This window comes from Bubalus kerabau, chromosome 5 (assembly GCF_029407905.1).
Source record: "Bubalus kerabau isolate K-KA32 ecotype Philippines breed swamp buffalo chromosome 5, PCC_UOA_SB_1v2, whole genome shotgun sequence".
NCBI lineage: Eukaryota > Metazoa > Chordata > Mammalia > Artiodactyla > Bovidae > Bubalus > Bubalus kerabau.
The window spans coordinates 24,058,461-24,072,040 of record NC_073628.1 but is presented as its reverse complement, the minus strand read 5'-3'; the positions used below and the strand labels follow the sequence as shown (position 1 = coordinate 24,072,040).

The 13,580-nt window shown below is 42.0% G+C and overlaps 1 protein-coding gene across 1 annotated transcript; it reads right to left on the bottom strand.

Annotated features, from left to right (window-relative positions):
* On the bottom strand, nt 1-942 carry LOC129653711 (olfactory receptor 145-like). The gene has a single exon (XM_055583422.1). It carries the CDS (start codon nt 940-942, stop codon nt 1-3), a length of 942 nt encoding a protein of 313 aa, XP_055439397.1.
* Between the last annotated feature and the right edge of the window lie 12,638 nt (nt 943-13,580).

Genomic DNA, 13,580 nt, shown 5'->3' with positions numbered 1-13,580 from the left:
CTACTCCTTTCTCAAGAAATTATTTTTTTGCAAGGTTTTCCTCAGGGCAGCTTTGACATCCTTGTTCCTCAAACTATATATCAGTGGATTTAACATGGGCACCACAATGGTATAGAACAGGGACGACACTTTCCCTTGGTCAAGGGGCAAAACGGAAGGTGGTTTGAGATACACAAAAGCCCCAGAACCAAAGAAAAGGAAAACCACAATTATGTGGGAGCTGCATGTACTGAAAGCTTTGGACCTGCCCTCAGTGGAGTGAATGCGGAGAATGCTGGAAAGGATTAGAGCATAAGAGATGGAGATGGTGACAGTGACCATTCCAATAACAGTGGTCACAACTATGAAGACCACCAGTTCGTGCACAGAAGAGCTGTTGCAAGCCAGCTCAAGCAGAGGAGGGATATCACACAAGAAATGATTGATGAGGTTGTCAACACAGAAGATCAGACTTGCTATGCTTCCTGTGTGAGCCATGGCCCCTGAGAACCCCATCACATACACACCCAACAAAAGCAGTAAACAGACCTTAGGAGACATGCTGACTGTGTACACCAGTGGCTTACAGATGGCCACATAGCGGTCATATGCCATCGCTGACAGGACGAAGGACTCAGAGATGACAAAGAAGCAGAAGAAAAACAGTTGAGTCAAACACCCTGCATGCAAGATGATGTTCTTCTTTGAGACAAAACTCATCAGCATTTTGGGAGTGATGGTGGTGGAGTAACAGAAGTCTATTAAGGAGAGGTTGAAGAGGAAGAAGTACATGGGGGTGTGCAGGCGCGAGTTCAACCCAATCACCGTTATCAAGCCCAGGTTCCCCACTACGGTGACCACATAGAAACCTAGAAACAGGAGGAAGAGGGGGATCTGGAGTTCTGGTTGGTCTGTTAAGCCTGCAAGGATGAATTCTGTCACTGAAGAGTTCTCAGCTGCCATTCTCCCCTGGAGAAAACCCAGTCCATGGGGGAAAGAAAAGAGAACCATTTTGAGAGAAACACCACTATACCCTCCCAGCACCCACCTCCCATTCTTAAGAATAAAATCCACCAAGACATTTGAGATTTCGTGTGGAAGGAAGGATTTTACCGTTTGCTATGGATCTACTTTAATAGCTAAGTGACTTGAGCTTCCAGAGAACAATAAAGAGGCTAGACTTTGCCTCCCGAGTGACCGCTGGCACTTCTACAAGAAGCAGACATATATTCATATTCCAGTTCATTCAAAAATAAGAGATGTCTTTTAGGTCTTTAAGTCAGTCCATTTTCTGTGCCCTGTCTCTCCTACTTCTGTTTGACACTGGGGACTTTTCCTTGACCAGCAGAAGAGACTGTGACTTCTCAGAGCTCCCACCTCTGGGTCATTGTTGACAAATAAAGAAGGAGATCTCATATTTTTCCAGGATCTCCTGTCTCTAGTGGCTTTAGGGTTAATGATAATTGTTTCAAGCCAGCACTTATTTAAGTGGCTACTATGTGAGGCTGTGTACTAAGAGCTATGTAACAATACTATTATCCACATTTTGCAAATGAGAAAGCTGAGTTAAGTAACTCACCCAAAACTCAGCCCTAAAACTACTGAGTAGCTGCCAGAAGGTGAACTTGGGCAGTCTGACTCTCACCTTTTGCACTGATAACCACCGTGTTACATGACTGACCAGGGCCAACCACGTACTCACCTTCCTTTAATTTAGAACTGTAATGCCATACTCCACTGTCTCTTGTCCACAATAGTCCTGGGAAAGAAAATGACCATAGTGAATTGAAGATGGCTGCTTTGAGCTCAGAACTCTCTCCTCCCAATCTGATCCTAAGAATCAGAATCTCTGACTTACCTTGTATGTCATTCTGCTTTGAAGAGCATGTTTCTGGTTATTGGTTTGCTCAAAACCCCTCCAAGCTACAAGGAATGAGGCCGTGCCTTTTCCTGACTAGTGGATAACAGGAGAATAGGAAGTTTTATTAGGATTGTGGATCTCGGTGACTTCATTATTCAAAGACTCCCTCAAGACCATTTCCTGAGAGATTACTTTCCCAGTGATAGAAATGTTTGTTTATACCCTTGATATTACGTGCTTTGGTTTCTGGAGACAGTTTCTTTCAACAGACAGTTATCTGGCATAATTAAGAAAAAAAATCATTGTGAAAAATGACTGTTATTACCATTTCTGGAATATCCATTACTGTGCCTGACAAAGACCCTTTACAGTTTCTGGCTGCCAAGATTGAAAACATCATGCACATATATTCTATATTTCATAATAATTATATTCAGTATTAAGGTAAGTTGCCCACAGAGACAATGTGTTTCAGAGCCCATGTGCTTGGGTCTGTCTAAATTTAGGCCCATATATATAATCACTAGATTAAACTTCCTCTTGTTGAGGGTCATTGGAATCCTTAAACCAGGGTCCCTGCCTTCTGAAATCTGGCAGTTTTGGGAAAAGTAACAAATAAATATGAAATGACTTTAATAAAAACAAGAAGTGAGTATGTCAAGAAACAATTAACACTAAGGGCTATCTATTATAATTTACAGTAAGATACGCTTCCCAGGTGGCTCAGACAGTAAAGAGTCCGCCTGTAATGCAGGAAAACCAGGTTCAATCACTGGGTCAGGAAAATGTCCTGGAGAAGGAAATAGCAACCCACTCCAATATCCCACCTGGTGATCCTGTGGACAGAGGAGCCTAATGGACTACAGTCTCTGCAGTTGCAAAGAGTCAGACAAATCTGTGCAACTAACACTTTCACTTTCATTCAATAGTGTATTCATATTTCATCCATTCTAGGAATGACTGCACCATCCAGCAAACAAGAAAGAAGATTTCTGTGATTCTCTGCCCTTATCTTCCCATAGGCTGGAAGTCTAGTGGCAGCAAAGGTTCTCTATCAAGCACTTCGTCTCAGCATCTGTCAGAAGCAGCTTTGCTCTCAATTAAGACTCCCATTGGCTGTCCATACCTTCCACCCACTTTTTTTTTTAATTTTTTATTATTAATATTTTTTACTTTACAATATTGTATTGGTTTTGCCATACATCAACATGCATCTGCCATGGGTGTACACATATTCCCCATCCTGAACCCCCCTCCCACCTCACCCACTTTTAATCGAGTGCTCCTCTCTATTGACTTTCTAGCTTCTCAAGTTCTCAGGCTGAATCCTCGTAGATCAAACTCCCAATCCAGGTATACATCCAAATTTGTTCTTCCTCTTTAGTTTGCTTTTGTCCATTGTGTCTTCTACTTCTCAAAATTAACTTCTGCCTTGTCAAAAACTCATTAAAGCCTCGATGCACTAGTGTTGAGGTTTTTACTGAATGATGTCAGATGATGCGTGACTGTAGATGAGATTTTCAAAGCTGAGGTGCTTGTGGGAGAAACTATATATGGAAATTGATGCAATCGCTATGAAGGACATTATGGAGATTCCTTAAGAAACTAGGTATAAAACTATCCTATGTCCCAGTACTCCCACTACTGGGCACATTCCCTGTGAAGATCATAATTCAAAATACACAGTGGAAAAAGTGGCAGACTTTATTTTCAGTACTCCAAAATCACTGAGGATGGTGAGTGCAGCCATGAAATTAAAAGACACTTGCTCTTTGGAAGAAAAGTTATGACCAACCTAGACAATATATTAAAAGGCAGAGACATACTTTGCCAACAAAGGTCTGTCTAGTCAAAGCTATGGTTTTTCCTGTAGTCATGTATGGATGTGAGAGTTGGACTATAAAGAAAGCTGAGCACCAAAGAATTGATGCTTTTGAACTCTGATAGAGAAGAGTCTTGAGAGTCCCCTGGACTGCAAGGAGATCCAACCAGTCCATCCTAAAGGAAATCAATCCTGAGTGTTCATTGGAAGGACTGATATTGAAGCTGAAACTCCAATACTTTGGCCACCTGATGCGAAGAACTGATCCATTGGAAAAGACCCAGATGCTGGGAAAGATTGAAGATAGGAGGAGAAGGGGATGACAGAGGATGAGATGGTTGGATGGCATCACTAACTCAATGGACATGAGTTTGAGGAAACTCTGGGATTTGGTGATGGACTGGGAAGCCTGGTGTGCTGCAGTCCATGGGGTCGCAAAGAGTCGGACATGACTGAACTGAACCCCAATGTTCATTGCTGCACTATTTACAATAGACAAGACATGGAAGCAACCTAGATGTCCATCAGCAGAGGAATGGGTAAAGAAGTTATGCTGCACATATACAATGGAATATTGTTGTTGCTAAGTTGCCAAGTCATGTCCACCTCTTTGTGACCCCATGGGCTGCAACACTACTGTGGGGTTGGAGAAGACTCTTGAGAGTCCCTTGGACTGCAAGGAGATCCAACCAGTCCATTCTGAAGGAGATCAGCCCTGGAATTTCTTGGGAAGGAATGATTCTAAAGCTGAAACTCCAGTACCTTGGCTACCTGATGCGAAGAGTTGACTCATTGGAAAAGACTCTGATGCTGGGAGGGATTGGGGGCAGGAGGAGAAGGGGACGACAGAGGATGAGATGAATGGATGGTGTCACTGACTCGATGGATGTGAGTCTGAGTGAACTCCAAGAGTTGGTGATGGACAGGAAGGCCTGGCGTGCTGCAATTCATGGGGTTGCAAAGAGTTGGACATGACTGAGTGACTGAACTGAACTGGGCTGCAACACACCAGTCTCCCTGTCCTTTACTATCTCCAGGAGTTTGCTCATACCCATGTTCATTGAGTTAGTGATGTCATCCAACCATCTCATCCTCTGCTGCTCCCTTCTCCTCCTGCTCTCAATATTTTCCAGCAATAAAGTGTTTTCCAATGAGTTGATTCTTCACATAAGATGGCCAAAGTATTAGAGCTTCAGCTTCAACATCAGTCCCTCCAGTGAATATTCAGGGTTGATTTCCTTTAGGATTGACTGGCTTGATCTCCTTGCTGCCCAAGGAACTCTCAAGAGTCTTCTCCAACAGCACAATCCAGAAGTATCAGTCCTTCACCTCTCAGTCTTCTTTATGCTCAAGCTCTGACACCTATACATGACTACTGGAAAAACCATAGCTTTGACTAGACGGACCTTTGTTGGCAAGAAATGTCTCTGCTTTTTAATATACTGTCTATGGTGGTCATAGTTTTTCTTCCAAGGAGCAAGTGTCTTTTAATTTCAAGGAGGCAGTCACCATCTCAGTGATTTTGGGAGCTCAAGGAAATAAAGTCTGTCACTGTTTCCATTGTTTCTCCATCTATTTGCCATGAAGTAGGGACCGGATGCCAATTACTCAGCTATAAAAGAAATAAAATTGTGTCGGTTGTAGTGATGTGGATGAACCTAGAGTCTGTCAAACAGAATGAAGTAAGGCAAAAAGAGAAAATATATATACTATATTAATGCATATGTATATATGGAATCGAGAAAAATGGTACTGATGAACCTGTATGCAGGGCAAGAATAGATGCAGATGTAGAGTATGGACTTGTTGAACAGTGAGGGAAGGAGCGGTTGGGATGAACTGAGAGAGTGGGACTGACATATGTATACTACTGTGTATAAGCAGACAGCTAGTGGGAGGCTCCTGTAGAGCACGAGGGGCTCAGCTCAGTGCTCTGTGGTGACCTAGAGGGGTCGATGGGGGATGTGGGAGGGAGCCCCTTGGGAGCGTATACATGTATACATATGGCTGATTCATGTTGTTGTATAGCAGGAATTAACACAGCATTGTAAAGCAATTTTATCCTTCAATTAAAAATTTTAAAAAGAAACTTACCACAGAAATAATGAAAGAATTTGGTTATGGAGCTTCCTCAGGGCTCATCTTTGTTACAAGTAACACCTCAAAGGTCTTCAAAACAAATCTTTATCTTAAGCTTTACGTTTCAAGGACCAATGTACTATTTTAAAAAGAAAATCTCCCTGTGCAATGCTATACAATCTACAATTTCCCAAGGATGAAAGATAAATCAAGATTATGAGGTGAACTGACATAAAAAGGGGATTAACTAGGGAAAAAAACTGACATCATCTCAAGTCCAAAGTATGTGGCTTAATATGCTGGAGCAGGGAGATAATTCTTAACACAATAAAACATCTCCATGGACAAGAAAAAGTGTTTCTAAAACCAGAAGTATTAGACAAATAGAAAACAAAGATTGAAGGGATTAAATGCAATTTATAGACCTTTCAGTTCAGTTCAGTTCAGTCGCTCAGTCATCTCTGGCTCTTTGCCACCCCATGAATCGCAGCACGCCAGGCCTCCCTGTCTATCACCAACTCCCGGAGTTCACTCAGACTCATGTCCATCGAGTCAGTGATGCCATCCAGCCATCTCATCCTCTGTTGTCCCCTTCTCCTCCTGCCATCCCTCCCAGCATCAGTCTTTTCCAATGAGACCTTTACTGAAAATGAAAGCCACACTTTTTCTCTAAAAAGTGTTTCAGAACTTTACAAAGTCTTTTCGCAGCAACTTTATTCTGGTGGCTAGCTCACATCTAGAAGGGATGTGTTGCTGTGGAAGAAGCCAAATCTAATTGTACTGAGTGTTCTGCCTTGAACTAATCCTGGCTGTACTGCCTTGAACAAGATGCTAAGTCTCTTTGCTGGTGTTCCCCTCTCTACAGCATGGCAACAGTTAAAACTGATTTGTCTGTGTCACAGTATCGTTCATGAATTACATCAGATGTTTTAAACCAAGTGGATATTCTGATGTACTGTTTACTTGATACCATTGACAACTTCAATTTCAAGACACTTTAACTTTCCACCTTTCCTTCAACTTCTGCCCACTTATTTTCATTCTCCTTCAAGGTTCCTTATTCACCTGTCCGTGAATGTTAATGACAACAGATCCTCAACTTCTTTCCTCTTGTCCTACTCACTTTTTCTGAGCCATCTCATCCACTTGCTCACACTGAATGAATTCAAAGTCCAATCTATATTTCTAGCTGGGATTTTACACCTATAACACCAGCAACCCACCGCACATCTCCACCTGAATGCCCCATTGACATGTGACTCGTCCACTGATGTTTGCTCCTGAGTCTGCCCTGGAGGACTTGGGTTTGCTGCTGTGAAGGCCAGGGTGGAGGTAATGCAGCTCCTTGGGTCACAGGGGTTCCGGCAGCACCAGAACTCAGGGGCACTGGCGGCTAGGGCTGCAGGAAATATAGTGCTCTAGAAGGGTATGGCAACCAGTATTGGCCAATACGCTCCAGTATTCTTGTCTGGAGAACCCACTCCCTGACAGAGAAGCCTGGCAGGCCACAGTCTACAGGGTTGCAAAGAGTCGGACATGACCAAAGCGACCCTGCATGCATAGACACAAGACTTTTTTTTTGCCTGTGGCAGCTCTGCCCCAGTAAAAGTTGAGCGTGAAGGTGGTGCAGCTGCTTGGCTCTCAGGGACCCTGGCGACGCCAAGTGTGCAGGGCACAGAGTGCCTCCCCTGCAGGGGTTATGGCCCTATCAGGGTCTTTTCGAGCCTCTTGGAGCTGACTATCAGAAGGCCTCTTTGGCAAGTCTTTCTCTGTAGCTCCACCCTCATGCACTTAGAGGGTTCCCTTCCCTGGGATCATTTTCTTTTGTTTGGCACGTCAGGCACATACAGGGGCCCCCCGAATGGTGTCATACTCTGTAGATCGGTGCATCAGGCACTTAAAGGAGCACCCTGGTGGGGTCCTACTCTGAAGTTCAGTGCCTCAGGCATTTGATGGGCAAGCCTCTCTGTTGTTCAGCTGCCGATACTGGCATGTGGGGGAAGAGAGGCTATGGTGATGGCTCCCCCCCTTACACGTGACTCAGCAATATTGCCTTGCTTCCACGGCTGCCTGGCTTTCCTCCACAGGCATTTCCCACCACAGTTTCCTCCCTCACATCCCATCAATCGGTCTCTCTGCAGTCAACAGCACCTCTCAACCTGGGATTGCTCCACACGCCCTAAACTCCAGATCCCAGCCGCTGCACCTTCCAGAGGACCAGCATGCCTGTCCAGGGTATGTATGGTTTTGTCAAGAACTGTCTGATTCTCATTATATTTAGGCTGCCACAGATCAGCTGTTTCACTCTCAGCTTTAAATGTTTCTCCTCTGACTCGGACAATTGCCCCAATGTGGTGATTGGACCTCTGCTTCAGTTTCCCCACCCACTGAGGGCAGGTCCAGTCTTATTAACACTCCTGTTTTTCCCCCTAGTTCCTTCACCCTACTGAGTTTTGTTCAAATATAGCACAATTGCACTCATCTCACACGCTAGTAATGTAATGCTCAAAATTCTCCAAGCCAGGCTTCAGCAGTACGTGAACCGTGAACTTCCAGATGTTCAAGCTGGTTTTAGAAAAGGCAGAGGAACCAGAGATCAAATTGCCAACATCTGCTGGATCATCAAAAAAGCAAGAGAGTTCCAGAAAAACATCTATTTCTGCTTTATTGACTATGCCAAAGCCTTTGACTGTGCGGATCACAATAAACTCTGGAAAATTCTTCAAGAGATGGGAGATGAGACCACCTGACCTGCCTCTTGAGAAACCTGTATGCAGGTCAGGAAGCAACAGTTAGAACTAGACATGAAACAACAGACTGGTTCCAAATAGGAAAAGGAGTACATCAAGGCTGTATATTGTCACCATGCTTATTTAACTTATATGCAGAGTACATCATGAGAAACGCAGGGCTGGAAGAAACACAAGCTGGAATCAAGATTGCCGGGAGAAATATCAATAACCTCAGATATGAAGATGACACCACCCTTATGGCAGAAAGTGAAGAGGAACTAAAAAGCCTCTTGATGAAAGTGAAAGAGGAGAATGAAAAAGTTGGCTTAAAGCTCAATATTCAGAAAACGAAGATCATGGCATCTAGTCCCACCACTTCATGGGAAATAGATGGCGAAACAGTGGAAACAGCATCAGACTTTGTTTTTCTAGGCTCTAAAATCACTGCAGATGGTGATTGCAGCCATGAAATTAAAAGATGCTTACTCCTTGGAAGAAAAGTTATGACCAACCTAGACAGCATATTCAAAAGCAGAGACATTACTTTGCCAATAAAGGTCCATCTAGTCAAGGCTCTGGTTTTTCCAGTGGTCATGTATGGATGTGAGAGTTGGACAGTAAAGAAAGCTGAGCTCCGAAGAATTCATGCCTTGGAACTGTGGTGTTGGAGAAGACTCTTGAGAGTCCCTTGGACTGCAAGGAGATCCAACCAGTCCATTCTAAAGGAGATCAGTCCTGGGTGTTCTTTGGAAGGAGTGATACTAAAGCTGAAACGCCAATACTTTGGCCACCTCATGCGAAGAGTTGACTCCTTGGAAAAGACTCTGATGCTGGGAGGGATTGGGGGCAGGAGGAGAAAGGGACGACAGAGGATGAGATGGCTGGATGGCATCACCAACTCAATGGACATGAGTTTGAGTGAACTCCGGGAGTTGGTGATGGACAGGAAAACCTGGTGTGCTGTGATTCATGGGGTCGCAAAGTGTCGTACACGACTGAGCGACTGAACTGAACTGAACTGAGTTTTGCATTGTTCTATATATTCTTTTCCAGTGGTCAGGTACCTGTGTCCGCTGTCAGCTAGTGTTCTGCATGCACTTATGTGTCTGAAGGTGTGTTCCTGATGTATCCATGGAGAAAAATGTACTCCATGTCCAGCTACTCCTCCGCCATCTTGTTTTCCTTCTGTATATCTTCTTTGATGATATATCTTCCAAGGTCTGAGAGATGAGTTGTTGCCAAGGTTCTGGGGAATGGCAGGATGGACAGGTAGAATACAAGAGTATTTTTAGGACAGTGAAACAACTTGTATGTCACTATAAATGTTTATATATATATCACTATACATTTGTCAAAATCCACAAAATGCACAATACCAAGAGTGCCCGAATGTCATCTATGGACTTGGGTGACAATGATGTATCAATGTGGATTCATAAATCATAAAGAATGTGCAACTCTGATGGGGGATGCTGATAATGGGAGAGGCTATGCATATGAGGAGGCAAGAGATATGTGGGAAATCTCTGTACGTTCAGTTCAATTTTGCTTTGAGCCAAAAACTGCTCCAAAGAAAAATAAGGTCTTTTTTTGAAAATGGTTTTTATATTCACAGTTATCAAGAGAAGAAAGCGTGCCATACCATTAGAGCTAAACACAGAAGCACAGGATTGGTCAGGAAGCAAAAAGAGAGGAGGTAACTGGACAAGAGACTTTATTGTGTTTTCCACATGGAATAATGAGCAGGGCAGACTAAGCAGGTTTAGGATTGGCTAGTTTGAATAATTTCAGCTGTTTCTGGAACACAAGGGCTATCCCCAGTTGTCTAGAAACTGAATTTGGCTTAGTTAGGGCAGATGGATAGTGGCCCAGAGTTTGAGAGCACAGTAAACGGGGTTGTTGGGTGTATGGGTCCAGCAGTGGTTGGTTTGCATTTGAAGCTACACTCATAAATGAAGGAATTCATCACAACTAAGCCTGCTTCATAAGAAATGCTAAAAAGCGTTCTTCAAGCTGATGTTCAGCTCAATTCAGTCGCTCAGTCGTGTCCAACTCTTTGCGACCCCATGAACCCCAGCTGATGAAAAGGCACTAATTAATAACATGAAAATGTTTGAAAATAAAGGTAATTGTAAATGTATGTATATATCCAAACTCGGAATACTGTTATGATATAATATGGTGGTAATCTGCTGCTGCTGCTGCTACTAAGTCGCTTCAGTCGTGTCCGACTCTGTGCGACCCCATAGACGGCAGCCCACCAGGCTTCCCTGGGATTCTCCAGGCAAGAACACTGGAGTGGGTTGCCATTTCCTTCTCCAATGCATGAAAGTGAAAAGTGAAAATGAAGTCACTCAGTCGTGTCTGACTCTTAGCTACCCCATGGACTGCAACCCACCAGGCTCCTCCGTCCATGGGATTTTCCAGGCAAGAGTACTGGAGTGGGGTGCCATTGCTTTCTCCGAATATGGTGGTATCCAAGCCACTAAACTCTAAGATAAAGGTTAAAGGGCAAAATTATTAAAATAACTATAGCTACAATATTGTGTTAATGGATTATTGTTGTTGTTTAGTCTGTAAGTAGTGTCTGACTCTTTACAACCCAATGGACTGCAACATGCCAGGCTTCCCTGTCCTTCATTATCTCCCTGAGTTCAAATTCATGTCCATTGAGTCAATCATGCTAATAACCATCTCATCCTCTGTCACTCCTTTCTCCTTTTGCCTACAATCTTTCCCAGCATCAGGGTCTTTACAAATGAGTCAGCATCTCTTTGCATCAGGTGCCCAAAATATTGGAGTTTCAGCTTCAGCATGAGTCCTTCCAATGAATATTCAGGGTTGATTTCCTTTAGGATTCATTGGTTTGACATCCTTGCAGCCCACAGGATTCTCAAGGGTCTTTTCCAGCACCACAGTTTGAAAGCATCAGTTCTTCAGCACTCTGCCTTCTTTATGGTCCAACTCTCACAACCATACACGACTACAGGAAAAACCATAGCTTTGATCATATGGACCTTTGTTAGCAAGCTGATGTCTCTGTTTTTTGATACATTGTCTAGGTTTGTCATAGCTTTCCTTCCAAGAAGCAAGCATCTTGTAATTTCATGTTACTGATATACAATATGCTAATAGATATACAATATGAAAAGAACTAAACTGTGTCTGCAGGTAGAGAGTAAAAGGGTAAAGTTTTTGTACACAATTGGACTTAAGTTGCTGTCAGCATAAAATAGACTGTTATATCTATAAAATGTTTTATGTATGCCTCATGTAAACTCAAAGCAAAAAACCTAAGAGATACACAAAAGATAAAGAGAAGGGAGTCAAAGTACACCAATATGGAAAATTATTCAAAAAGGAAAGTAGCCAGAGAGGAGAAAAGGTATAAAAGAGCTACAAAATTGCCAGAAAACAATAAGATATCATTAGTACGTTGTTATTTATCAACTATTACTCTTAATGTAAATGAATTAAATTCCCCTATCAAAAGGCATAGAGTAACTGGATGGATAAAAAAAAAAAAAAAAAACCCAACTACATGATTCCTGTAAGACACTCACTTCAGGTTTACTGACACACATGGAGTCAAAGTGAAAGGAAGGGAAAAGATACTTTATGCAAGTGAAAAAGTAAAAAGCAATGGTAGCTATACTTATATCTGACAAAGTAGACATCAAATTTAAAATGATCACAAGGGACAAAAAATTGACATTAGATAATGACAAGGGGATAATTCATCAAGGGAATAGAATAACCATAAATTATATGCACTAAATATCTAACCATCCAATTAATCAGATACTAACAGATCTGAAGGGAGACATTGACAACAATACAAAAAGAACACATGGTTACGACACCCCACTGCCAATAATGGATAGATCACCCAGACAAAAAAGTAAAAAGGAAATGTCAAACTTGAACTATGCTTTAGACTAAATTGTCCTAACAGACATCTACAGAATATACCATCCCACAGCAGTGGAATACTTGTCAAAGGCACACAGAACATTTTCTAGGATATATCACATGATAGTTCATAAAGAAGCCCTAGGAAATTTTAAAAGACTGAAATCATGAAAAGCATCTCTTTTATCCACATTTGTATGAAACTAGAAATCAGTAACATGAGGAAAGCCAGAAAATTCACAAATATGTGGAAATTAAACAGCATACTCCTGAAATACCAAAGAATAATTTTTTTTTAATCTTGAGATAAACTGAATGGAAAAACAACATACCAAATCTTATGGGCTACAACAAAAGCAGTTCTAAGAGTGGACATTTTCCTGTTAATTTTTATTTAAGGATAGTTGCTTTACAATGTTGTGTTAGTTTCTCGTGTACAACAAAGTAATTCAGACAGATGTATAGATAAATATAGATTGTGTGTGTGCTCAGTAGCTTTAGTCTTGTCCGACTCTTTGTGAACCTATGGGCTGTAGACTACCAGGCTCCTCTTGTCATAGGATTCTCCAAGTAAGAATACCGGTGTGTGTTGCCATTTCCTTCTCCAGGGGATCTCCCCGACCCAGGGATTAAACCCAAATCTCCTGTGCCTCCTGCATTGCAGATGGGTTCTTTACTGCTGAGTCACTGGAAAGCCACAAATATGGCTTTCTCAGATTCATCTTGATTATGTCTTATTACAGTATTTTGAATGTAGTTCCCTGCGCTATATAGTAGGACCTTATAATTTATCTATTTAAATGTAGGAGTTTATGTGTGCTAATCCCAAACTCTTAATTTATCCCTCCCCTCTTGCCCCTTGGTACCCATAAGTTTGTTTCTATGTCTGTGAGTCTCTACCTTTATGTAAGTGAATTTATTTGTATTATATTTAAGATTCCACATATAATTGATATCATATGATATTTATCTTTCAATTTGACTTGCTTCACTTGTAAGATAATCTCTAGGTCCATCAATGTTGCTGCAAATGGCATTATTTCATTCTTTATAATGGCTGAGAAATATTCCATTGTCTCTCCTGAGGAAATAATCAGAAATCTAGACAAAATTTTAACACAAACTAATAATTATAGCATTATTTATAATAATAAAACATTGGAGAACCTGACACAATTTTAATTTTTAACAATAG